We start from the raw sequence: 27,863 nt of genomic DNA, 5'->3' as shown, positions 1-27,863 counted from the left end.
CAGTATCTTTATATAATTAATTGGAACTGAAATAAATAACTCCATGCAAAGAGAATTTTGGTTCATGAATCGTCGGAACTAATGTAGATGTTGCAAGTGTATCGACTCACTGCCGACCCCCGTTGCTACTGCGAAACGCACGTGTACTCATCGTTATCTAAACTTTTACGTGTTGTATTGCTTACAAGCGCCGTGTAACCCCTAGTGGTAGATAGACCATCGCAAGTTGTTGAACAGGAGCGAGCAAAACCCTCAGTGTGCAAAGCATCACTCATTGTCAAATGTTTGGCGTTCCATAGAGATATACTTTTTATTCGTGTTATAAAGCTAAGGAACTTTATCAAAGGTTACAAAAACATCAAGCTACATGAGCATGTTATCGATGAAAGAACCTGTGTATGACTTAGGCAAAAGTAGCAGACCGACGCTGAGCGAAGCAAATTGATTACAACGAAGAGAGGTCACAACCAGGTCAAGGATATAATAATGGCGGAATCTACAGATGGTCAGAAAAGTTGCAGCGGTCAGCGAACAGTCGTTGTGGCCATAGACGAGAGTGAAGACGCAGAATATGCATTCGATTGTAAGTTGAGCGTATTTAAGCTGTGACTACGTGGTGCATGTTTTGTTAAATGATGATAAAGTTGTTACCCTAATATCATAATTGCGAATGCTTTCTGCTTATAATATCCCATACAGAACTCGTCAATACCGAGGGGATTTTCTTGTTATCGACAGCAGTTTACATAGGGTTTCAACACGCCTTGAGGATATTCCTGTGAAATATGCCAGAAAGAATTGGGAGGAAGTAAATTATCATTAATCTGGGATCGGTGTTGTAGAGGAACGTTGCGATAATGAAACTTCACTTCTGAAATGATATTTCCTTCACTGTTGTCTTTCATCTTCTAATTCCTGTGGGTGCTTCCAGCTATAGGTTAATTAACATCCCCGATTATCCATTAGTCACGGTTGTATATGAGATCGTTAATATATTAGAATAGAAAGACAACACATACACATATACTCTGCGCGTATTTGTTTCGTATTTACTGAACACAAGCAAAGTGACTGTAACAAGTAACTTCTTAAAAACTAATTTCCGTAGCTTATGTATCGGATCTTATATTGTATAAATATAATGTGTGAAATATACATGTAGATCAGCTACGGGAAATAGTGAAATTTCTCCAAGACACACTTCACGTGATAATAGATAATCAATAGCATACTTGATATTCAACAATTAGTTTCAAGTATTCCATAAATCTTCAGGTATCCCTCAGTATGTTTTATCATACAGAGGCATACCTCTTTCATCTTCAAATTCTTTAAGATCTTGATCTGAAGTTATCGACGGCGTTTTCATTCTAAATCCTAAATGAAGTCACATTTATTGATGTTGAAGTCCACTAATAGGTACGCTATTCCTTAGCTGGAGGCGCGCGTTCAACGTATCAGGTTTGATAAACAGTTTAGGCTGCAATAGAATGGATTGAACATTATGTAGTTTAATAGTTATAGTCCCAGAGGGTATCAGGGGCACGTTATGACGCAGGTGATGAAACTAAACGTTTGTGTTTATTACTAAAGAAAATAGACGTGCTAGAGGATGTAAACATAGTGTATTGAGAGCATGCCAAATTCTTTACGGGGCAGCCGTTCCTGCCAAGTGCGAGCACTTACAATTTTCAAAGGTACATGAATTAAGTCTTGTAGTTCTTAAAGCAAGACTACTTTAAATACTGTTTTTCCAGGCGGTTAAGATTTTAGCGATTTTACCAACAATCTCAAGCAGACATGATATACTATCAAAGTTTGTCATGAAACGGGCTGTAGTTTTCATTTTTAATTTAAAATTCTCTATTTTTTAAAATCCGAAATAGCACAACATTTTACAATGAATAGTTCTGCTCTTTATAGTGTTTCTGTAGAAAAACAAATTACTTTGAATCATGATAACATTGTGGTATCGTTCTAGTCTACATACAGAATGTGAAGAGAGAAGAGGACAGCGTAGTGTTGGTAACGGTTCCAGAGTATCATGGTATCTTCAACAGCTGTGAGTATAAGATGATATCAATACAATCGATACAGAAGTCACGACGACTTGTACTTAAAGTAAAATGTATCAAATTATTGTGTAATGTTCCTTGCATTGAAAAACAAACACTTACGTCTTCGATCGATGGCTGAATTAACTGTATCGTGGCGGTTCTATTAGTACTAACGTGCAACGTCTTTTGAAATTCACTCTACAAAACCTGAAATTTTGAAATATTGATGTTATCATTTTCCGTCAGGCGTATTGTTGATGATTGTGAACAAGTACTTACCCAATAAGTTGTCTTATCGTACAAGACCAACAGGGAAGGGCATCATTGCAGCAAGCTGTATGATTGATTTAATGATTTTGATTTCCCTGTTTTGAATGTTCCGTTTCTGGGTAGCAACATTCCTCACATTTTTCATGCAAGATGTCGGCAACTAAAGACAAAAACCTTAACACAGGGTTTTGAGAGATGCAAGTTGCTAAAAGTTACAGAGAAGTTTTACGGTCGATCGTCAGAATGATCACGTTAGGAAATATCTAACTTACGTGTTAGAAGTTGGACGTGTTCGTTAGTGTGCCTGGTGGTTCCGTTGTTGTATATATCATGTTCTCATCTGAGAATGTGACATTACTTAACTGGATTGACCAATATCCACATGGCAGATGTCGTTGGTGAAGCAGAATACGCTTACTTTTCTGGAGCAATTGGTCTTATTATCCTTTTACATGTTCCGGGGTCTTGTAAATATTTCTTTTGTTAATATTTTGCCCTAGTTTTATTTTGGATTATGTTGATCTGTTGTTATTTTTTTCTTTTATTTTCAAGAAGCAAACGAATGTGAACTCATGTTAAAAAGTTTATGAAACTAGTGTAATGAGAAGGAATTGACACCTCCTGTCATACAGGCAGCTGACAGAATTACTCTAATAATGACAATATTTTCTTTTAAAGGCTGTATAATGCTCTGTAACACAATGACTAAACACAGTGTTTACTTGGGTTGACCGAAACGTTTATTTCATCGTATAGTGGTTTTTCACAGTTAGTACTTCGTAACACTCCAGGTGCTTAACAATACAACCAGGTAGTACGAGTTCTCCAGTCTTCCCATGCAGTTAAAACGAAAGAGTTCGAAAAGTTGAAAAAAAGTCTACAGTTAACAAGTTTTAGGTTCCGTTGGCCGAATATGAGAAATGAGGAGAGAGAGTAGCACTGGTGATGTTCTCTGGCCAGTCGTTCTCCCCAAGTCTGTTAGCAACAGTGCAAGCCCCTATTTTATAGACAACGATCACGTTGCCAAGCATGTGAAATGGTCAAGTGTTCCTTAATACTCCGTGCTGATCTCACAATTTGAAGTTTCATACGTATTCAATGACGTAGGTCCAGTTCTATAAACTGACCATAAATGCTTGAGTTATGTATTTAACGTGAGACCTTAAGTACTTATCTAATTCCTTGACCGATAAACGGTTTGATAGTATCATCAATTATATAAGATATTATCTCTAAGACTATGTACTTATCTAATTCCTTGACCGATAAACGGTTTGATAGCTCTGCACTAAATATCATCAATTATATAAAATATTATTAATTAACTCTGATTGGTTATTAACTGCATAATTATTAATCGGATCTTATTTTGTTACAGCTCTTTCATTATTCTATTTTATTGTTATTGGTCCGATTGTCATCTTTATTAGCATATAATTCCTGCCAAACAGGTTTTATTGCAGTGGCTTAAAAACTAAGGCGTCATGATTGTTAAAACAAGTTAAATAGGAATCCGATTAGAAATATTATGCAGAGACGATTGGAGCCACGTTTTAGCTTAATCAGTGTTAAAATACTTCCTTGATAACTAAAGATTGTACAACAGACACACCAGCGAATAACACCTTTCAATACAAATTGCGAATTATTTACAGTAGTGCTTAGTAGAGCTAATCAAAGATTAAACTGCATGATACATTTTCGTCCTTGAGTTATGCTAAGGGAGTATATTTTGAAACATAAGAGCAGACAGTAGAAATAAAAAATGATCGAAAGAAATGTCGAAATCTAGGTGGGAAGGTACACTTCTGATATAATCATTGAGGATATTTATCTTAGCTTGTGTTATTTCAAGCTCTGTGAAAATACTCTCTCGAATTTTGAATGGATAGAGTTATTTTCATCTGATCCGTCGGTCAAATTTATGAGGTCACAAGAGACCACGTGGTAATTAGATCGTAGAATACCGACATATCAGCATGATCTTAATTCAAAGAAGAGGAAAATATGAAAGGTGAGTGTTGACGAGACCTACTATGTAAATCTTGATCAATGGGTAATATCAAGTTCCTAAAACGAGAACAAGGTAAACAATGACAGAACAACCAGGCATATGAACGACCATTCAACACGTCCAACTTCATACGTTACAATTTGTCATTTTTTATCTTATATGATCGACTTATGAACAATTAAGAAGTAAGAACTATAGAATTTAAAACTATGAAGATAAATCAGTATTTGCTGACGTTAAGAAATCAATTTGAAAATATCTTAGTAGATCACAACATGCATGAGATGATAACCTTTGAAGGAAGGCCGATTTAATTACAACGAAAGCATAATACAGTTGGTTAGGAAGATGGCTGTTTATACAGCTGGTACTGGAATTTCTGTCGGTTAAAGTGATTTGGTCAGACTTTTATGTGAACATCTCTCTATTTAGATATTTGATTTCAGACTTGATGCCTCCCATTTGATTTTACCGATTGTACCGACATTTGCTATCAGGTTTTGTCTTCTTTGTTGTTTGTTTTTATGTAGGAAATATTGCGGCATTACACCGAGTTGGACTGATGTTGTCAGTGTGAATTTAATTACGAGCTATTTTTGATATCACATTCTGTTTGATTTTTCTTTATTGCATATTACATTTATAGTTATTTGACATAGTGTTACAGCCTCTTAGTTCTCATTGATGTAATAATGTAATTTTGTGAATTCCCATTATCATTTTTCCTTATCTGGTTTAAGATCCGCACAGTTTCCTTATAGTCTCTAAGACAACGTATATCTAAAGTAATATCTCGGTGAAGCAGAAGAGGCTTGTTCATCCGGAACAACTGGTCTTCTTCTTGTACCTTCTTCAGAAGTCTCCGTATAAATCTTTCTTTTGTTCACATTTCATCCTAGTTTTATAGAATTCGAGTTAGATAATGATTACGTTGACATGTTGGTATTTTTTTTTGTTGTAATTGAGATATGTAATTACGCGCTCTGCATTTATGCATTTGTTTCCGATGTAGAATTTTAAAATTATGGTCTGTCCTGAATCAGCTTCTGTGTTTATCACATCATTAACTCATTAAAGCATGCGACGGATCTTCACCCGATGATGCAAAGTTCAGCTTACTTGACGAAAAACGTTCTGTTAACTTGTATGTGTTTCCATACATGTTCTACTTTAACACTAGGATCCACTTGAAGATGTGACCTTGCAATCTGAAAACTTTTATTACATCTAATATGATTTTTGTTCCAGCGATACTGTTCTCTGATCCTGCTACAGTGGCTGTTTTGGTGAAAGAGGAACAAAAGAGGATACAATACATATTACAAAAGTACACCAAAAAAATGCAGAACGCTAATGTAAGTTGTCTTATCAAAAGAACAAAATGTGATCATAAGACAGTATATATATACCATAATTCTATCATCTGAGAGAAAAATAAATAACGAGTTCGTAAAATGGTTTAACATTTTAGCTAATGACAAAGTGAATATTTAACAATTTTAAAGAAGTGGTATTATATATCAGGTATCCTAACTGACCTTAACAGTTCGTAGTATTGGTGAATAGGATGTTGCGATGTGTAAATTGTGTCGCATGATATTAATTAAAATATTGAACAGAATGAGAAAACTGATATATAATGGGTTTTTTTCTTTCTGTCACAGCCAAAGGTAAGTTCAGGTGGTTGCTAATACAGTGATATAAAGAAAAGATGTTCAATTTTCTATTAAAATCTCAATATTTACATTAAAATGAAACAATATTCATTAAGATGGTAGAGCATAAGGGATGATATATTTGCATACAGATGAATAACATAATATGTTTTTAGTCTCCGCGAACTAGTCCATTTATCCAAAGGCTAATTTTCACAACATTTCAATTGTGACATATTTTCAAGGTAGGTTAAGGACAAAGTGTTAAATGTCAATATAATTAATCAGAATCTCGCTGGAAAATATTTCTTGTTTCTCATATATTTTTATTGTAATAAACATAGATTAGAGATGTTACTGACTGAGCTAACTGTCTAGTACATCATTGGAAACACCAATAGGTTAAGGTTTTGTTGGTCTGTTATCCATTGTATGACAAAGGTCTATTGTCTTTTTTACTGTATCATCAGATTGGTGGAAAGCTCCGCGAAGACGTCGGAAAAATAGGGGAGACAATTCTGTCTGTTGCTCGTGAAGAAAATGCTAATTTAATAGTGGTTGGTTCCCGTGGTCTTGGGAAGGTCCGTCGAACGATATTGGGCAGTGTAAGTGACTACTGTTTACACCACTCCACGGTTCCGGTTCTCATCTGCCGGATGGAAGCTTGATGGAAATTTCTCCATATCGACCTGCCGACTAGCTGCTAATCCCTATATAACACTGTATTGGTGATCTACGTACTATCCGTTGTAGAACTCGTATCGTGTGTTATAGTACCACCGGTGGGACCATTCTCAGTATGCTGTTATATATCACAGATATCAGTCATTACATATACCTAGTCATGATAAACATGACGCGTGGACTCAGCATGTTCATCATAATATGTGAATAATATCTCGATTGAGTATCAATTAAATTGTTTACAAAGAGAGAGTTTGTTGTGTTTTGTATGGTCTTTGTCAGTGTTAGAGTAACAGTGATTCCCATAACAAAATCAAATTTTTACATCAATAATCGAAATGACCATTATTTTAACGATCTTATTTTTTATCCAAGCAACATAACATGGTATTGATAGTATATTTTAAATACATTGAATTCCACTAACAACCAAGGATACTTTTCTTTTGATTTAACCAATAGAACGATTCGATATAATTCCTCTGCATCATCATTATAGACCTCTTCATAGTTGTTTTTGTTAAGCGTCAGTCGTATTTGTATGATGATAGATAAATTATACCAAGTGATTACTGTAGGCACTAGACCATGTTATTCAATTAAGAGGGTTTAAGTTTATTTTTAATGTAGTTCTGTTTCATATCAAACACCACTAATAACGTAATGACAGCAAATAAAAGGGTCTTGTGGTGTCATAAAGAGATAAAGTTTGAGTATGATATCGGCATATGTTACATATTCCACTATTTTCCAAATATGGGGTCATTATTGAACTCCATCGGTTGATAAAACTAAATGGAAGACCTTTAAACATTTAGATTAAATATGATATTTAAAGAAAGAACAATTAAGTGAAAATAGAATGCACGAATATCTTTGGTACGCGGTTCCAATAAATATTAACTGCTTGAGGTTTCCCGATTTGTCTCCCTTGATGTCTTAACATTGTTTGAAGCATACAAAAGCAATCAAAACTTCAGGACTTTATTTATTTATTTTTTTTTATGAAAAATATAAAGGAATGTTGCTTAGCAACATAGCGTTGCACTTTGCATCAGAAGATATCCATGGGGGAACATTAAGGAATGAGGATATTCTCAATATAAGGTTGCTGCATTGCTAGCGGAGTTCGCAATCTTCAACAAAATCTAGAAAATTAATATTGGATCGTTATCAGAATTATTGGATTTTCTGTGTTGCTTCTATAATTCAATAAGTAAACGTTTTGTTTATAAGAAAGTCTTATATCTTCGATTTTTTTGGTTTAAATCTCTTACATTCTATGACGTGACATATAATATGTTTGATGTATTATTGTCAATTTTTCTCGTGCATTCATTCCGCCCATATTCTTAAAGAATTTCTTTATATTGATCCTATGACAGAGCGATATTGAACGACCAGACCGGGCGTGACACTGCCCCCAGCCTTGGGCAAAGGACTTACCTATCCAGGTTCAGACAAACATCAAAGATATCTGTGTTGATTGGCAGCTAACAATTATTCTTATTATCTGTGTTGTGTAAGCGTTGTGACATATCGTGTACTTTATACTTTGTCAATCAGTTAGGGCCTAGTCCTCGTAACGCACAGGTGTGTTTTTAGATGTTACTAGAAACCAGTCATTGACCTGAACAAAGATGAATAATAAATACTTATCTTGGTCTACATTCTTCACCTAACCTATGAAAGTTAAACGTTGTCATGCGAGAATTCCTCTATAATAGTAGACTATTCTTATTATGCTGATAAGACACTGGAATATTGCAGCACTTGATACATATCTGGACGCATATCTTTTCGCAGAGAACAGTTACCCTAGCAATGGAAACAAGAAAAGATAGCAGGATGTCCGTCTGTACTAATTTCTCTTGTCTCAGAAACGTTGGCACAAAAGTACTTTTTGGGATGACTTCACAAAACGGTCCTTGATAATACTTTTTTGAAAAATGCAAGCTGCCCAGGGAAGGGGTTGAACCATACAATTCGGATCTTCTTTCTTAAAGTACAACAGAGCAAGCAGAGATAAAGCCATAAAATTCGATAAGCGATCTGAAGTTATATCATTTTATTGGGACGGAAACGTAAATTTATATCGGAACTAAGATATAATGTTATATGAGCTCTGTTTGTGGAGGAGAGCCAGGTAACATTAGTTGTAAAGCTTCGCCATGATCGGATAGTGAAAACCATGAATATTGTTCAGCATGCATAGACTCCAAGTTCCTCATGGTCTCAAAAGCAGTCTCTTTTGATGACCTACTTAAACGGCGTTTTGTAGAAATGGTAATTATTTACCGAAATAACTATTACCATGGTCGAATTCATCTCGAAGCATGTAATACCCCTGTCTTTTTTGTTTAGATATACGAGAGGGACGGGGCACGAAAGGTACGACAATGGGAATCAATTAGGCATATCACAATGAAATAATTGAAAAACCTAAACACAAAAGGAAAGGCAGCACAAAGTGAGGGACAAAAACACAAAAGGAAAGGCAGCACAAAGTCAAAGACAAAAACACAAAAGGAAAGGCAGCACAAAGTGAGGGACAAAAACACAAAAGGAAAGGCAGCACAAAGTGGGGGACAAAAACACAAAAGGAAAGGCAGCACAAAGTGAGGGACAAAAACACAAAAGGAAAGGCAGCACAAAGTGAGGGACAAAAACACAAAAGGAAAGGCAGCACAAAGTGAGGGACAAAAACACAAAAGGAAAGGCAGCACAAAGTGAGGGACAAAAACACAAAAGGAAAGGCAGCACAAAGTGAGGGACAAAAACACAAAAGGAAAGGCAGCACAAAGTGAGGGACAAAAACACAAAAGGAAAGGCAGCACAAAGTGAGGGACAAAAACACAAAAGGAAAGGCAGCACAAAGTGAGGGACAAAAACACAAAAGGAAAGGCAGCACAAAGTGAGGGACAAAAACACAAAAGGAAAGGCAGCACAAAGTGAGGGACAAAAACACAAAAGGAAAGGCAGCACAAAGTGAGGGACAAAAACACAAAAGGAAAGGCAGCACAAAGTGAGGGACAAAAACACAAAAACACAAAAGGAAAAGCAGCACAAAGTGAGGGACAAAAACACAAAAGGAAAGGCAGCACAAAGTGGGGGACAAAAACACAAAAGGAAAGGCAGCACAAAGTGAGGGACAAAAACACAAAAGGAAAGGCAGCACAAAGTGAGGGACAAAAAACACAAAAGGAAAGGCAGCACAAAGTGAGGGACAAAAACACAAAAGGAAAGGCAGCACAAAGTGTGGGACAAAAACACAAAAGGAAAGGCAGCACAAAGTGAGGGACAAAAACACAAAAGGAAAGGCAGCACAAAGTGAGGGACAAAAACACAAAAGGAAAGGCAGCACAAAGTGAGGGACAAAAACACAAAAGGAAAGGCAGCACAAAGTGAGGGACAAAAACACAAAAGGAAAGGCAGCACAAAGTGGGGGACAAAAACACAAAAGGAAAGGCAGCACAAAGTGGGGGACAAAAACACAAAAGGAAAGGCAGCACAAAGTGAGGGAAAAAACACAAAAGGAACGGCAACACAAAGTGAGGGACAAAAACACAAAAGGAAAGGCAGCACAAAGTGAGGGACAAAAACACAAAAGGAAAGGCAGTACAAAGTGAGGGACACAAGAACAAAAGGAAAGGCAGCACAAAGTGAGGGACAAAAACACAAAAGGAAAGGCAGCACAAAGTGAGGGACAAAAACACAAAAGGAAAGGCAGCACAAAGTGAGGGACAAAAACACAAAAGGAAAGGCAGCACAAAGTGAGGGACAAAAACACAAAAGGAAAGGCAGCACAAAGTGAGGGACAAAAACACAAAAGGAAAGGCAGCACAAAGTGAGGGACAAAAACACAAAAGGAAAGGCAGCACAAAGTGAGGGACAAAAACACAAAAGGAAAGGCAGCACAAAGTGAGGGACAAAAACACAAAAGGAAAGGCAGCACAAAGTGAGGGACACAAGAACAAAAGGAAAGGCAGCACAAAGTGAGGGACAAAAACACAAAAGGAAAGGTAGCACAAAGTGACGGACAAAAACACAAAAGGAAAGGCAGCACAAAGTGAGGGACAAAAACACAAAAGGAAAGGCAGCACAAAGTGAGGGACAAAAACACAAAAGGAAAGGCAGCACAAAGTCAAAGACAAAAACACAAAAGGAAAGGCAGCACAAAGTGAGGGACAAAAACACAAAAGGAAAGGCAGCACAAAGTGAGGGACAAAAACACAAAAGGAAAGGCAGCACAAAGTGAGGGACAAAAACACAAAAGGAAAGGCAGCACAAAGTGAGGGACAAAAACACAAAAGGAAAGGCAGCACAAAGTGAGGGACAAAGGAAAGGCAGCACAAAGTGAGGGACAAAAACACAAAAGGAAAGGCAGCACAAAGTGAGGGACAAAAACACAAAAGGAAAGGCAGCACAAAGTGAGGGACAAAAACACAAAAGGAAAGGCAGCACAAAGTGAGGGACAAAAACACAAAAGGAAAGGCAGCACAAAGTGAGGGACAAAAACACAAAAGGAAAGGCAGCACAAAGTGGGGGACAAAAACACAAAACGAAAGGCAGCACAAAGTGAGGGACAAAAACACAAAAGGAACGGCAGTACAAAGTGAGGGACACAAGAACAAAAGGAAAGGCAGCACAAAGTGAGGGACAAAAACACAAAAGGAAAGGCAGCACAAAGTGAGGGACAAAAACACAAAAGGAAAGGCAGCACAAAGTGAGGGACAAAAACACAAAAGGAAAGGCAGCACAAAGTGAGGGACAAAAACACAAAAGGAAAGACAGCACAAAGTGAGGGACAAAGACAAAAACACAAAAGGAAAGGCAGCACAAAGTGAGGGACAAAAACACAAAAGGAAAGGCAGCACAAAGTGAGGGACAAAAACACAAAAGGAAAGGCAGCGCAAAGTCAAAGACAAAAACACAAAAGGAAAGGCAGCACAAAGTCAAAGACAAAAACACAAAAGGAAAGGCAGCACAAAGTGAGGGACAAAAACACAAAACGAAAGGCAGCACAAAGTGAGGGACAAAAACACAAAAGGAAAGGCAAAAACACAAAAGGAAAGGCAGCACAAAGTGAGGGACAAAAACACAAAAGGAAAGGCAGCACAAAGTGAGGGACAAAAACACAAAAGGAAAGGCAGCACAAAGTGGGGGACAAAAACACAAAAGGAAAAGCAGCACAAAGTGAGGGACAAAAACACAAAAGGAACAGCAGCACAAAGTGAGGGACACAAAAACAAAAGGAAAGGCAGCACAAAGTGAGGGACAAAAACATAAAAGGAAAGGCAGCACAAAGTGAGGGACAAAACACAAAAGGAACGGCAGTACAAAGTGAGGGACACAAAAACAAAAGGAAAGGCAGCACAAAGTGAGGGACAAAAACACAAAAGGAAAGGCAGCACAGTCAAAGACAAAACACAAAAGGAAAGGCAGCACAAAGTGAGGGACAAAAACACAAAAGGAAAGGCAGCACAAAGTGAGGGACAAAAACACAAAAGGAAAGGCAGCACAAAGTGAGGGACAAAAACACAAAAGGAAAGGCAGCACAAAGTGAGGGACAAAAACACAAAAGGAAAGGCAGCACAAAGTGAGGGACACAAGAACAAAAGGAAAGGCAGCACAAAGTGAGCACAAAGTGAGGGAAAGGCAGCAAAAGTGAACAAAAACACAAAAGGAAAGGCAGCACAAAGTGAGGGACAAAAACACAAAAGGAAAGGCAGCACAAAGTGAGGGACAAAAACACAAAAGGAAAGGCAGCACAAAGTGAGGGACAAAAACACAAAAGGAAAGGCAGCACAAAGTGAGGGACAAAAACACAAAAGGAAAGGCAGCACAAAGTGAGGGACAAAAACACAAAAGGAAAGGCAGCACAAAGTGAGGGACAAAAACACAAAAGGAAAGGCAGCGCAAAGTCAAAGACAAAAACACAAAAGGAAAGGCAGCACAAAGTGAGGGACAAAAACACAAAAGGAAAGGCAGCACAAAGTGAGGGACAAAAACACAAAAGGAAAGGCAGCACAAAGTGAGGGACAAAAACACAAAACACAAAAGGAAAGGCAGCACAAAGTGAAAGGCAGCACAAAAACACAAAAAAGGAAAGGCAGCACAAAGTGAGGGACAAAAACACAAAAAAAAAGGCAGGACAAAAACACAAAACGAAAGGCAGCACAAAGTGAGGGACAAAAACACAAAAGGAAAGGCAGTACAAAGTGAGGGACACAAGAACAAAAGGAAAGGCAGCACAAAGTGAGGGACACAAGAACAAAAGGAAAGGCAGCACAAAGTGAGGGACAAAAACACAAAAGGAAAGGTAGCACAAAGTGAGGGACAAAAACACAAAAGGAAAGGCAGCACAAAGTGAGGGACAAAAACACAAAAGGAAAGGCAGCACAAAGTGAGGGACAAAAACACAAAAGGAAAGGCAGCACAAAGTGAGGGACAAAAACACAAAAGGAAAGGCAGCACAAAGTGAGGGACAAAAACACAAAAGGAAAGGCAGCACAAAGTGAGGGACAAAAACACAAAAGGAAAGGCAGCACAAAGTGAGGGACAAAAACACAAAAGGAAAGGCAGCACAAAGTGAGGGACAAAAAACACAAAAGGAAAGGCAGCACAAAGTGAGGGACAAAAACACAAAAGGAAAGGCAGCACAAAGTGAGGGACAAAAACACAAAAGGAAAGGCAGCACAAAGTGAGGGACAAAAACACAAAAGGAAAGGCAGCACAAAGTGAGGGACAAAAACACAAAAGGAAAGGCAGCACAAAGTGAGGGACAGCACAAAAGGCAGCACAAAGTGAGGGACAAAAACACAAAAGGAAAGGCAGCACAAAGTGAGGGACAAAAACACAAAAGGAAAGGCAGCACAAAGTGAGGGACAAAAACACAAAAGGAAAGGCAAAGGCAGCACAAAGTGGCAGCACAAAGTGAGACAAAAACACAAAAACACAAAAGGAAAGGCAGCACAAAGTGAGGGACAAAAACACAAAAGGAAAGGCAGCACAAAGTGAGGGACAAAAACACAAAAGGAAAGGCAGCACAAAGTGAGGGGACAAAAACACAAAAGGAACGGCAGCACAAAGTGAGGGACAAAAAACACAAAAGGAAAGGCAGCACAAAGTGAGGGACAAAAACACAAAAGGAAAGGCAGCACAAAGTGAGGGACAAAAACACAAAAGGAAAGGCAGCACAAAGTGAGGGACAAAAACACAAAAGGAAAGGCAGCACAAAGTGAGGGACAAAAACACAAAAGGAAAGGCAGCACAAAGTGAGGGACAAAAACACAAAAGGAAAGGCAGCACAAAGTGAGGGACAAAAACACAAAAGGAAAGGCAGCACAAAGTGAGGGACAAAAACACAAAAGGAAAGGCAGCACAAAGTGAGGGACAAAAACACAAAAGGAAAGGCAGCACAAAGTGAAGTGGACACAAAAGGAAAGGCAGCACAAAGTGACACAAAAGGAAAGGCAGCACAAAGTGAGGGACAAAAACACAAAAGGAAAGGCAGCACAAAGTGAGGGACAAAAACACAAAAGGAAAGGCAGCACAAAGTGAGGGACAAAAACACAAAAGGAAAGGCAGCACAAAGTGAGGGACAAAGACACAAAAGGAAAGGCAGCACAAAGTGAGGGACAAAAACACAAAAGGAATGGTAGCACAAAGTGAGGGACAAAAACACAAAAGGAACGGCAGCACAAAGTGAGGGACAAAAACACAAAAGGAAAGGCAGCACAAAGTGAGGGACAAAAACACAAAAGGAAAGGCAGCACAAAGTGAGGGACAAAAACACAAAACGAAAGGCAGCACAAAGTGAGGGACAAAAACACAAAAGGAAAGGCAGCACAAAGTGAGGGACAAAAACACAAAAGGAAAGGCAGCACAAAGTGAGGGACAAAAACACAAAAGGAAAGGCAGCACAAAGTGAGGGACAAAACACAAAAGGAAAGGCAGCACAAAGTAGGGGACAAAAACACAAAAGGAAAGGCAGCACAAAGTGAGGGACAAAAACACAAAAGGAAAGGCAGCACAAAGTAGGGGACAAAAACACAAAAGGAAAGGCAGCACAAAGTGCAGGTGAGACAAAAACACAAAAGGAAAGGCAGTTCTACAAAGTGTGGAAGCAAAACACAAGCCCAAGGTCAAGGCATGTCGAAATCTGTCAAACCAGAAATAGCTATGTGTGTTACCTTCACATTATGTTCCAACGGCTGTTCCATTTCAGTCATCGCCGTGCGAATAAAGAGAGAAAAAAAGAAAGAAAATTAATTCATTTACGTATAACAGAGGACTTGAGTTAGATATGACATACGCACACCAATGTCAATACACCCACGTCCTGCTTAATAATACCATTTCATATCCGATATACTTTTATGTATTACTATTCTCAATAGAAACACTTCATGCAAACGTTTCATGTTTCATACATATTGAGTGAAAGCATGCCAAACGTTAGAACTAATATCTATAGTTCAAATTGTTCATAATAATGACCCCCTTCCCATCCTGATACAAATAAACTTTGTGGTCGTGTTATTTTTATACTTTAAAAATAAAACGGAACGCATATTAGTTATACTTCTAAAACAGAAGTAAAATTTATTAGACTGGAAAATTTCAGTGTATCTGTTTGCCTGTTGAATCAAATAGACTTTCATCCGACAAGTGGTCCACTATAACTGAAAATATAAAAATAGATGGGATTATTGTATTTCTTAACCTCGAAAATTAAATCAAATGACAGCTTTATCATATTGGATTACTACAACGCACCGTAGTGAAATTCTTTCATTAGAGTACATTAAGTAAAGATGAAATCTACCAATAGGTAGTATGCCACATCACCAGCTAAAACCACCGATCTACCTATTGGGTTTTGTGCTTTCTAATATTGATAAGATTGAATCCACATTTGCTGCTGGTTCAACGATACTAAGTTTACTCTCTTAGACAGGTGATGTAAAATCAATTTTTAGTTTTCCTGTTGGTTCCGTTGTTGTATACCTTGTTCATATTTGAGAACATGACATTATTTTCTTGGATTCATCAAGGTTTACATGACGGATGTCGTCGATGAAGCAGAGGACGCCTATCTTATTCTCCTTGTACTTTTCCAGGAGTCGCTGTATAAGTCTTTCTTTTGTTCGTGTTTCGCCCTGGTTCTATTGAATTTGAGTTTGATTATGATGATAGTAACATGTTGGAGCTTTCTTGTTGCTCATTACGTGTTAATAGACAGAAATCTATGAAAGTATTATCAATAATTTGGAAATAATTTCTCTGTAGGGCAACAACATTACATGGACATTTTATACCAATATGAGATAACATTAATGCTTTTCCCATCTCATAGATTTTATAAATTCAAAAGTTTGATTATTTAAATTTCCATATCGGAATTTTCCAATTTTTGATAGCAACCTCCCTACATCCACAACCTACGCTGTTTGCATATCGAAGTTGATTCGATATTCAATGGCCTGTTCCCAAACTCGACTTTCGTGCAAAATGTCGTCAACTGAAAAACTCATAGCAAAGGGTTTCAAGGAATGCTGGTTGATGAAAATTATGGGGAAGTTTTACGGTCGTCATATTGATCTCATGGAGAAATATTCTATTCCTTTTGTGTGTTATGAAGCTAGACATGTTTGATGCTCGTTAGTTTGCTTGTTTGTTCCGTCCTAGTATACTTTGTTCTCATTTGAGAACGTGACAAAAATTACTGGCATTGACCAAGATTTATTTACATGGCTGGTGTCGTCGATGAAGCAAAATACGCTTCCTATTCTTTAAAAAAATATATCGTTTTACTTATTCAGAAGTCTTTTTCATAGTTTACCCTTGATTTACTGAATTCGTGTTTGGATTATGATTATCTTCACAGGTTCGTTTTTCATTTTTTTTTTTCAAACTTACCCATCAGCATTCTTTTCACAAATATAACCGTCGTAGTTATCAACGCTGCACGTGATGTCATCCCAGCCCCAGTGACCATGGCCGTTCTTGTTAGTGTAAGCTACACAGTGTTGACCTTCGTGGCATGTATGGTGGGGTGCGCAGTAGTTGTCTGGCTGTCCAGGTAGCCAGTAAGTGTCCCCGTAAGGCAGGGAACTACCAAGATTATTCCAGGTCCAACTGCCATGCCAGTTAGTGGCTCCGATCATGAAAAACCCTGAACTGTAATCCGATGCTTGGGATATATAAATGACATGTAACATTACGCTGAGCAACTATAAAATCTTCTTAAATTTTGAGTAATTAAAGACAACTGATTTGAAGTTCAATATTAAAACAAGTTACGTATTATTCTCTTGCTATTTACACAATTTTGAAGCTACCTCGAGATAAATATCGAGAATAAATATTTTTTATACAATCGTGTTTAATCTGATGTCCGTTAACATTCAAATTTATGCACTTGATATCTAAACTAAAAAGACCACTTATTTCATTTGTACTTATTAGGTATACGCTATGTTTTTTATGCCCCCGGATCGAAAGATCAGGGTCATATTGTTTTTGTGCTAGCTGTTTGTTTGTCTGTCTGTTTATTTATTAGTCTCTTGTCAACTTTAACCTTGTCAACTTTAACCTTGCCATTACCAGAGCTCACCATATGATTTTAATTTGTTTCTATCGGGTCATAGTGTTTCATAAACGCATCTTGTTTCCGTTTTTTTTAATTAAAGCAGTAAATAGAAAGGCTGATTCTGATTGCACAGTATAACAGTTCCTAAATTTACTATTTCTTCCTTGTAGTTAACAATATAGTAAGATACGGTATGACAATTCAACAGAGAGATAACTCGATATGGTCTACATGGTAATACTTACATATTAGATTGATCAGGTGAGTATGTGTACTATGGTCAGACACCTGTGCTAGAACAGTACCCATTCCTCTACACCTTGACTATAATAGTGAAATTGATACAAAGTCATTTAAAATCACCTGCATTTGGCTTGTTCTTACTCCTGACTAATATTTCTTGATGTCGGAATTGATCTCTCCAGACAAATAGACGTTACTGTAGTTACGCAAAATACACGTATGTATAATAAGTAATTGGAAACAATATTTTTAAAGAATTACTGATTAAATTTTCAAGATAAACTTCAAACAACTGCTATTGACATCCATTTCTAGATCTCGAAATATCAGTATTAGTGCGGCACCCTCTTTATTATGAGACCATGTAAAATCCGTTATCATTTAACCACTTTATAGTATATATAATATTATATATGTCTCCAACCGGATCTGAAAAATTGTCCGAAACCAGTTAGGAGAGGATATATGAGCCACCTATTTTCAATAAGCTAAACTAAACGTTTAACATTTATCCTATTTATCACTCCCATCCGTGCGTTTGTTCGTTTGTCAACGTTTTGTTTGAACAAATGTTCCTGACTGAAATAATTGTTTATGTTTAATGATACCCAAACAAAGTATCTCAATATTGTCTGTACACGTTGAAGTCAGCAAAAACGTAGAACACATTGATGATATGATAAGTTAATTTCAAAGTACAATAAAGAATGAAAGTTATCAGCTCGTTTCGCCATCCCCTTGAAATGATATCACATGGATCGCAGAAAAAAACAATCCTGCATCATTCTTGAAATAAAAATCCCACCACACATATCTGTGAGCTCATTATTTACCATTTGTAGTGTTATTTTGTTTGGCTGACCTAAAAGTCCGTTGATGTTAAAATATTTTTTTCATGAATTCTTTACTTACATTGGCTTGGTTCCAACTGATTCCACTTTCGTGAAAGACCTTAAAACATGGGCCTCCATGATGAAACGAATGCCATCCACCAGTACAAGCCGAACAAGCTATAGAAACACCAAACATAGCTCTGGGTGTTTGAATTTTAAAATCTATCCACTCATTCGTTCTCATCTAAGCGTAACGAGTAATTATATTTGCCGATAATAAAGTTTTATTAATTTTCCCAAGGACTATTACTAATTACACAGATTTTTTTTCTGTCTAATATTGTAGGTCTATTTTAATATTCCGTGCAATTTTGAATTTGAGGTTTGTAGTTGTCCAGAAATTTCATACCTTTTGTATAAATGAATTGAAAAGGAAACGTACTATTTAGTGACATGATATTTTATCGGGTGACTTTGAATCATGTCATTTCTGACATTCACGGAGGGAACATCAGCTAGCAAACAGGGTTCGCATTACGTTTCAATGATGCCTATTCATAAGTGAGGTTGATTTCTGATCCTACCTCATGTTTTCCATGTAAGCATTCTCACTGTCTTTACCAGATGTAGCTATCAATGGCTACCAGATCCAGCAATACAAAAATACCACTTTTTATAACTACATTTTAACATATTGCCTTTTTTTTATAGTGAATGCATATCGGGGTTTGCGACATTTACATGAATAATAATAATTAAAAAAGAAAAGAAAACAATCCATGAATTTCCTACCATGAATGAGTAGCACAAAGGTTGTAAGCGCGAGTCCTGTCATGATTCTATGTGTTGTATGGACTAAAAACCTCTTTTTATATAAGACTGCATGGCAAGAGAGGCGATGTCTTTAATTCAAACCACTGACCTGAACTCAATACGTACTATCTAATCTTTGAATGTTATGTGGTCAGCTGGAAGCAGGAATTTGAAATAGAATTCTGCTTGCACGTGGTTCAAAACCCTATCACAGTTTTAAATAAGGTTAACATCTTTTGTATAATTTTTCGGGGTGTATATGTGAAAAAATAATCAACGCTTTAATAAATAATGGAACGCTTTATTCTTTTTAACCTGGAGTTAGAGAATAGCTGGTAGATGTCTTGTTATATCATTTTAGACAAGTCTCACACGAGTCTAGTATAAACACAGCGTCATTTCTGGTATAAAAGTACACTTTGATGTATTTACTCGTTTGTTGTAATACAAATATTTATCAGTGGTTAAAATACATTTCAACACATAAAGATGGAAATTTAAAACATTTACTCAGGTATTTTGGGTTTCTGAAATCAAGATAAAAGACGAAATTCAAAGTTTAGTGTTGTTGATTGTCATATCTAGAAAACATTTATAAACCAAATGGGGAATATTTGGGCGCTCGTTACAAAATTATACGAATAGCTACTTATCATCTTTGCATGTGTGATTTAACAGGTGGTGTTCTATATGAAGATCCATGCTATACATTATCTCTGGTTTTACCTGTACCCACAAATGTTCACCATATTATCCTTCCCTACCGAAATTTCCCCTGTCCTCATCAACCTTCTCTATCCGCCTCTACCCACATTTCCCCTGTCCTCTGTGTCTTCTTGTTCCCTCACATTCTGTCATCCCTCTCTACCACATTTCCATTGTCTTTTGTCCCGTTCCCTCACACTCTGCCGTCCTTCTCTAGACACAATTTCCTTTTATTTTGTACCGTTCTCTCACACTCTCCCATCCTTCTCTACCCATATTTCCCTTCTCCTTCGTACTCGCTGTTTTATTTTACCTTCCTACCGACTGTATATATCTCGTACTCACTGTTTTATTTTACCTACGTACGACTGTATATTTCTCGTACTCCCTGTTTTATTTTACCTTCCTACCGACTGTATATTTCTCGTACTCACTGTTCTATTTTACCTTCCTACCGACTGTATATTTCTCGTACTCACTGTTCTATTTTACCTTCCTACCGACTGTATATTTCTCGTACTCACTGTTTTATTTTACCTTCCTACCGACTGTATATTTCTCGTACTCACTGTTTTATTTTACCTTCCTACCGACTGTATATTTCTCGTACTCACTGTTTTATTTTACCTTCCTACCGACTGTATATTTCTCGTACTCACTGTTTTATTTTACCTTCCTACCGACTGTATATTTCTCGTTTTTTATTTTACCTTCTACTCACTGTTTTATTTTAGCTGTTTTATTTTACCTTCCTACCGACTGTATATTTCTCGTACTCGCTGTTTTATTTTACCTTTCTACCGACTGTATATTTCTCGTACTCACTGTTTTATTTTACCCTACCGACTGTATATTTCTTGTACTCGCTGTTTTGTTTTACCTTGCTACCGACTGTATATTTCTCGTACTCACTGTTTTATTTTACCTTCGTACCGACTGTATATTTCTCGTACTCACTGGTTTATTTTACCTTCCTACCGACTGTATATTTCTCGTACTCACTGTTTTATTTTACCTTGCTACCGACTGTATATTTCTCGTACTCACTGTTTTATTTTACCTTCCTACCGACTGTATATTTCTCGTACTCACTGTTTTATTTTACATTCCTACCGACTGTATATTTCTCGTACTCACTGTTTTATTTTACCTTCCTACCGACTGTATATTTCTCGTACTCACTGTTTTATTTTACCCTACCGACTGTATATTTCTCGTACTCACTGTTTTATTTTACCTTTCTACCGACTGTATATTTCTCGTACTCACTGTTTTATTTTACCTTCCTCACTGTTTTATTTTACCGACTACCGAGTATATTTCTCGTACTCACTGTTTTATTTTACATTCCTACCGACTGTATATTTCTCGTACTCACTGTTTTATTTTACATTCCTACCGACTGTATATTTCTCGTACTCACTGTTTTATTTTACCTTCCTACCGACTGTATATTTCTCGTACTCACTGTTGAATTATAAAGACCAAACGACTGTAAAAAACTCGTACTCACTGTTTTATTTTACCTTCCTACCGACTGTATATTTCTCGTACTCACTGTTTTATTTTACCTTCCTACCGACTGTATATTTCTCGTACTCACTGTTTTATTTTAACGTCCTACCGACAGAATAATTCTCGTACTCACAGATCTATTTTACCTTCCTACCGACTGTATATTTCTCGTACTCATTTTACCTTCTATTTTTTTATTTTACCTCCTACCGACTGTATATTTCTCGTACTCACTGTTTTATTTTACCTTCCTGCCGACTGTATATTTCTCGTACTCACTGTTTTATTTTACCTTCCTACCGACTGTATATTTCTCGTACTCACTGTTCTATTTTACATTCCTACCGACTGTATATTTCTCGGACTCACTGTTTTATTTTACCTTCCTACCGACTGTATATTTCTCGTACTCACTGTTTTATTTGACCTTTCTACCGACTGTATATTTCGCGTACTCGCTGTTTTATTTTACCTTCCTACCGACTGTATATTTCTAGTACTCACTGTTTTATTTTACCTTCCTACCGACTGTATATTTCTCGTACTCACTGTTTTATTTTACCTTCCTACCGACTGTATATTTCTCGTACTCACTGTTTTATTTTACCTTCCTACCGAATGTATATTTCTCGTACTCACTGTTTTATTTTACCTTCCTACCGACTGTATATTTCTCGTACTCACTGTTTTATTTTACCTTCCTACCGACTGTATATTTCTCGTACTCACTGTTCTATTTTACCTTCCTACCGACTGTATATTTCTCGTACTCACTGTTTTATTTTACCTTCCTACCGACTGTATATTTCTCGTACTCACTCTTTTATTTTACCCTACCGACTGTATATTTCTCGTACTCACTGTTTTATTTTACATTCCTACCGACGGTATATATTTCTCGTACTCACTGTTTTATTTTACCTTCCTACCGACTGTATATTTCTCGTACTCACTGTTTTATTTTACCTTCCTACCGACTGTATATTTCTCGTACTCACTGTTTTATTTTACCTTCCTACCGACTGTATATTTCTCGTACTCACTGTTTTATTTTACCTTCCTACCGACTGTATATTTCTCGTACTCACTGTTTTATTTTACCTTCCTACCGACTGTATATTTCTGTATATTTTTATTTTACGTATTTCTCACTGTTTTATTTTACCTTCCTACCGACTGTATATTTCTCGTACTCACTGTTTTATTTTACCTTCCTACCGACTGTATATTTCTCGTACTCGCTGTTTTATTTTACCTTCCTACCGACTGTATATTTCTCGTACTCACTGTTTTATTTTACCTTCCTACCGACTGTATATTTCTCGTACTCACTGTTTTATTTTACCTTCCTACCGACTGTATATTTCTCGTACTCACTGTTTTATTTTACCTTCCTACCGACTGTATATTTCTCGTACTCACTGTTCTATTTTACCTTGCTACCGACTGTATATTTCTCGTACTCACTGTTCTATTTTACCTTCCTACCGACTGTATATTTCTCGTACTCACTGTTTTATTTTACCTTGTATATTTCTCGACTGTATATTTACTCGTACTCGTACTCACTGTTTTATTTTACCTTCCTACCGACTGTATATTTCTCGTACTCACTGTTTTATTTTACCTTCCTACCGACTGTATATTTCTCGTACTCACTGTTTTATTTTACCTTCCTACCGACTGTATATTTCTCGTACTCACTGTTTTATTTTACCTTCCTACCGACTGTATATTTCTCGTACTCACTGTTTTATTTTACCTTCCTACCGACTGTATATTTCTTGTACTCGCTGTTTTGTTTTACCTTGCTACCGACTGTATATTTCTCGTACTCACTGTTTTATTTTACCTTCGTACCGACTGTATATTTCTCGTACTCACTGGTTTATTTTACCCTATCAACTGTATATATCTCGTACTCACTGTTTTATTTTACCTACGTACCGACTGTATATTTCTCGTACTCACTGTTTTATTTTACCTTCCTACCGACTGTATATTTCTCGTACTCACTGTTTTATTTTACCTTCCTACCGACTGTATATTTCTCGTACTCACTGTTTTATTTTACCTTCCTACCGACTGTATATTTCTCGTACTCACTGTTTTATTTTACCTTCCTACCGACTGTATATTTCTCGTACTCACTGTTTTATTTGACCTTTCTACCGACTGTATATTTCGCGTACTCGCTGTTTTATTTTACCTTCCTACCGACTGTATATTTCTTGTACTCACTGTTTTATTTTACCTTCCTACCGACTGTATATTTCTCGTACTCACTGTTTTATTTTTTATTTTACTTCCTACCGACTGTTTTATTTTATTTCTCGTACTCACTGTTTTATTTTACCTTCGTACCGACTGTATATTTCTCGTACTCACTGGTTTATTTCACCCTATCAACTGTATATATCTCGTACTCACTGTTTTATTTTACCTATGTACCGACTGTATATTTCTCGTACTCACTGTTTTATTTTACCTTCCTACCGACTGTATATTTCTCGTACTCACTGTTTTATTTTACATTCCTACCGACTGTATATTTCTCGTACTCACTGTTTTATTTTACCTTCCTACCGACTGTATATTTCTCGTACTCACTGTTTTATTTTACCTTCCTACCGACTGTATATTTCTCGTACTCACTGTTTTATTTTACCTTCCTACCGACTGTATATTTCTCGTACTCACTGTTTTATTTTACCTTCCTACCGACTGTATATTTCTCGTACTCACTGTTTTATTTTACCTTGCTACCGACTGTATATTTCTCGTACTCACTGTTTTATTTTACCCTACCGACTGTATATTTCGCGTACTCGCTGTTTTATTTTACCTTCCTACCGACTGTATATTTCTCGTACTCACTGTTTTATTTTACCTACGTACCGACCGTATATTTCTCGTACTCACTGTTTTATTTTACCTTCCTACCGACTGTATATTTCTCGTACTCACTGTTTTATTTTACCTTCCTACCGACTGTATATTTCTCGTACTCACTGTTCTATTTTACATTCCTACCGACTGTATATTTCTCGTACTCACTCTTTTATTTTACCCTATCAACTTTATATATCTCGTACTCACTGTTTTATTTTACCTACGTACCGACTGTATATTTCTTGTACTCGCTGTTTTGTTTTACCTTGCTACCGACTGTATATTTCTCGTACTCACTGTTTTATTTTACCTTCCTGCGGACTGTATATATCTCGTACTCACTGTTTTATTTTACCTTCCTACCGACTGTATATTTCTTGTACTCACTGTTTTATTTTACCTTCCTACCGACTGTATATTTCTCGTACTCACTGTTTTATTTTACCTTCCTACCGACTGTATATTTCTCGTACTCCCTGTTTTATTTTACCTTCCTACCGACTGTATATTTCTCTTACTCACTGTTTTATTTTACATTCCTACCGACTGTATATTTCTCGGACTCACTGTTTTATTTTACCTTCCTACCGACTGTATATTTCTCGTACTCACTGTTTTATTTTACATTCCTACCGACTGTATATTTCTCGTACTCACTGTTTTATTTTACCGACTGTATATTTCGCGTACTCGCTGTTTTATTTTACCTTCCTACCGACTGTATATTTCTCGTACTCACTGTTTTATTTTACCTTCCTACCGACTGTATATTTCTCGTACTCACTGTTTTATTTTACCTTCCTACCGACTGTATATTTCTCGTACTCACTGTTTTATTTTACCTTCCTACCGACTGTATATTTCTCGTACTCACTGTTTTATTTTACCTTCCTACCGACTGTATATTTCTCGTACTCACTGTTATATTTTACCTTCCTACCGACTGTACATTTTACCTTCCTACCGACTGTATATTTCTCGTACTCCCTGTTTTATTTTACCTTGCTACCGACTGTATATTTCTCGTACTCACTGTTTTATTTAACCCTAATCACTGTATATTTCTTGTACACGCTGTTTTATTTTACCTTCCTACCGACTGTATATTTCTCGTACTCACTGTTTTATTTTACCTTTCTACCGACTGTATATTTCTCGTACTCACTGTTCTATTTTACCTTGCTACCGACTGTATATTTCTCGTACTCACTCTTTTATTTTACATTCCTACCGACTGTATATTTCTCGTACTCGCTGTTTCATTTTACCTTCCTACCGACTGTATATTTCTCGTACTCACTGTTTTATTTTACCTTCCTACCGACTGTATATTTCTCGTACTCACTGTTTTATTTTACCTTCCTACCGACTGTATATTTCTCGTACTCACTGTTTTATTTTACCTTCCTCCCGACTGTATATTTCTCGTACTCACTGTTTTATTTTACCTTCCTACCGACTGTATATTTCTCGTACTCACTGTTCTATTTTACCTTCCTACCGACTGTATATTTCTCGTACTCACTCTTTTATTTGACCTTCCTACCGACTGTATATTTCTCGTACTCACTGTTTTATTTTACCTTCCTACCGACTGTATATTTCTCGTACTCACTGTTTTATTTTACCTTCCTACCGACTGTATATTTCTCGTACTCGCTGTTTTATTTTACCTTCCTACCGACTGTATATTTCTCGTACTCGCTGTTTTATTTTACCTTCCTACCGACTGTATATTTCTCGTACTCATATTTCTGTTTTATTTTACCTTCCTACCGACTGTATATTTCTCGTACTCACTGTTTTATTTTACCTTCCTACCGACTGTATATTTCTCGTACTCACTGTTTTATTTTACCTTCCTACCGACTGTATATTTCTCGTACTCACTGTTTTATTTTACCTTCCTACCGACTGTATATTTCTCGTACTCACTGTTTTATTTTACCTTCCTACCGACTGTATATTTCTCGTACTCTCTGTTTTATTTTACCTTCCTACCGACTGTATATTTCTCGTACTCCCTGTTTTATTTTACCTTCCTACCGACTGTATATTTCTCGTACTCCCTGTTTTATTTTACCTTGCTACCGACTGTATATTTCTCGTACTCACTGTTTTATTTAACCCTACCGACTGTATATTTCTTGTACACGCTGTTTTATTTTACCTTCCTACCGACTGTATATTTCTCGTACTCGCTGTTTTATTTTACCTTCCTACCGACTGTATATTTCTCGTACTCACTGTTTTATTTTACCCTACCGACTGTATATTTCTCGTACTCGCTGTTTCATTTTACCTTCCTACCGACTGTATATTTCTCGTACTCACTGTTTTATTTTACCTTCCTACCGACTGTATATTTCTCGTACTCACTGTTTTATTTTACCTTCCTACCGACTGTATATTTCTCGTACTCACTGTTTTATTTTAACTTCCTACCGACTGTATATTTCTCGTACTCACTGTTCTATTTTACCTTCCTACCGACTGTATATTTCTCGTACTCACTGTTTTATTTTACCTTCCTACCGACTGTATATTTCTCGTACTCACTGTTTTATTTTACCTTCCTACCGACTGTATATTTCTCGTACTCACTGTTTTATTTTACCTTCCTACCGACTGTATATTTCTCGTACTCACTGTTTTATTTTACCTACGTACCGACTGTATATTTCTCGTACTCACTGTTCTATTTTACATTACTACCGACTGTATATTTCTCGTACTCACTGTTTTATTTTACCTTCCTACCGACTGTATATTTCTCGTACTCGCTGTTTTATTTTACCTTCCTACCGACTGTATATTTCTCGTACTCACTGTTTTATTTTACCTTCCTACCGACTGTATATTTCTCGTACTCACTGTTTTATTTTACCTTCCTACCGACTGTATATTTCTCGTACTCACTGTTTTATTTTACCTTCCTACCGACTGTATATTTCTCGTACTCGCTGTTTTATTTTACCTTCCTACCGACTGTATATTTCTCGTACTCACTGTTTTATTTTACATTCCTACCGACTGTATATTTTTCGTACTCACTGTTCTATTTTACCTTCCTACCGACTGTATATTTCTCGTACTCACTGTTTTATTTTACCTTCCTACCGACTGTATATTTCTCGTACTCACTGTTTTATTTTACCTTCCTACCGACTGTATATTTCTCGTACTCACTGTTTTATTTTACCTTCCTACCGACTGTATATTTCTCGTACTCACTGTTTTATTTTACCTTCCTACCGACTGTATATTTCTCGTACTCACTGTTTTATTTTACCTTCCTACCGACTGTATATTTCTCGTACTCACTGTTTTATTTTACCTTCCTACCGACTGTATATTTCGCGTACTCGCTGTTTTATTTTACCTTCCTACCGACTGTATATTTCTCGTACTCACTGTTTTATTTTACCTTCCTGCCGACTGTATATTTCTCGTACTCACTGTTTTATTTTACCTTCCTACCGACTGTATATTTCTCGTACTCACTGTTCTATTTTACCTTCCTACCGACTGTATATTTCTCGTACTCACTGTTTTATTTTACCTTCCTACCGACTGTATATTTCT

The 27,863-nt window shown here is 36.7% G+C and overlaps 2 protein-coding genes across 2 annotated transcripts; one reads left to right on the top strand and one right to left on the bottom strand.

The window, feature by feature from the left end:
* The first annotated feature begins 486 nt into the window (after positions 1–486).
* On the top strand, positions 487–6,664 carry LOC132555714 (universal stress protein YxiE-like). The gene is made up of 4 exons (XM_060220076.1): positions 487–583; positions 1,982–2,062; positions 5,590–5,696; positions 6,467–6,664. Exons 1-4 carry the CDS (start codon positions 487–489, stop codon positions 6,662–6,664), a joined length of 483 nt encoding a protein of 160 aa, XP_060076059.1.
* An 8,678-nt stretch (positions 6,665–15,342) lies between these two features.
* On the bottom strand, positions 15,343–19,188 carry LOC132555662 (C-type lectin domain family 10 member A-like). The gene is made up of 5 exons (XM_060220014.1): positions 19,146–19,188; positions 18,433–18,530; positions 17,523–17,601; positions 16,605–16,878; positions 15,343–15,367 (listed from the first exon to the last, which is right to left on the bottom strand). The coding sequence occupies exons 1-5, from the start codon at positions 19,186–19,188 to the stop codon at positions 15,343–15,345; spliced, it is 519 nt and encodes a 172-aa protein (XP_060075997.1).
* Positions 19,189–27,863: the final 8,675 nt, after the last annotated feature.

The sequence above is a fragment of the Ylistrum balloti genome, unplaced genomic scaffold (genome assembly GCF_031769215.1).
Source record: "Ylistrum balloti isolate Yb309-2 unplaced genomic scaffold, AGI_CSIRO_Ybal_v1 Utg370510, whole genome shotgun sequence".
Classification (NCBI taxonomy): Eukaryota; Metazoa; Mollusca; class Bivalvia; order Pectinida; family Pectinidae; genus Ylistrum; species Ylistrum balloti.
The sequence above is the reverse complement of the archived record's forward strand: the minus strand, read 5'-3'. Positions and strand labels throughout refer to the sequence as shown.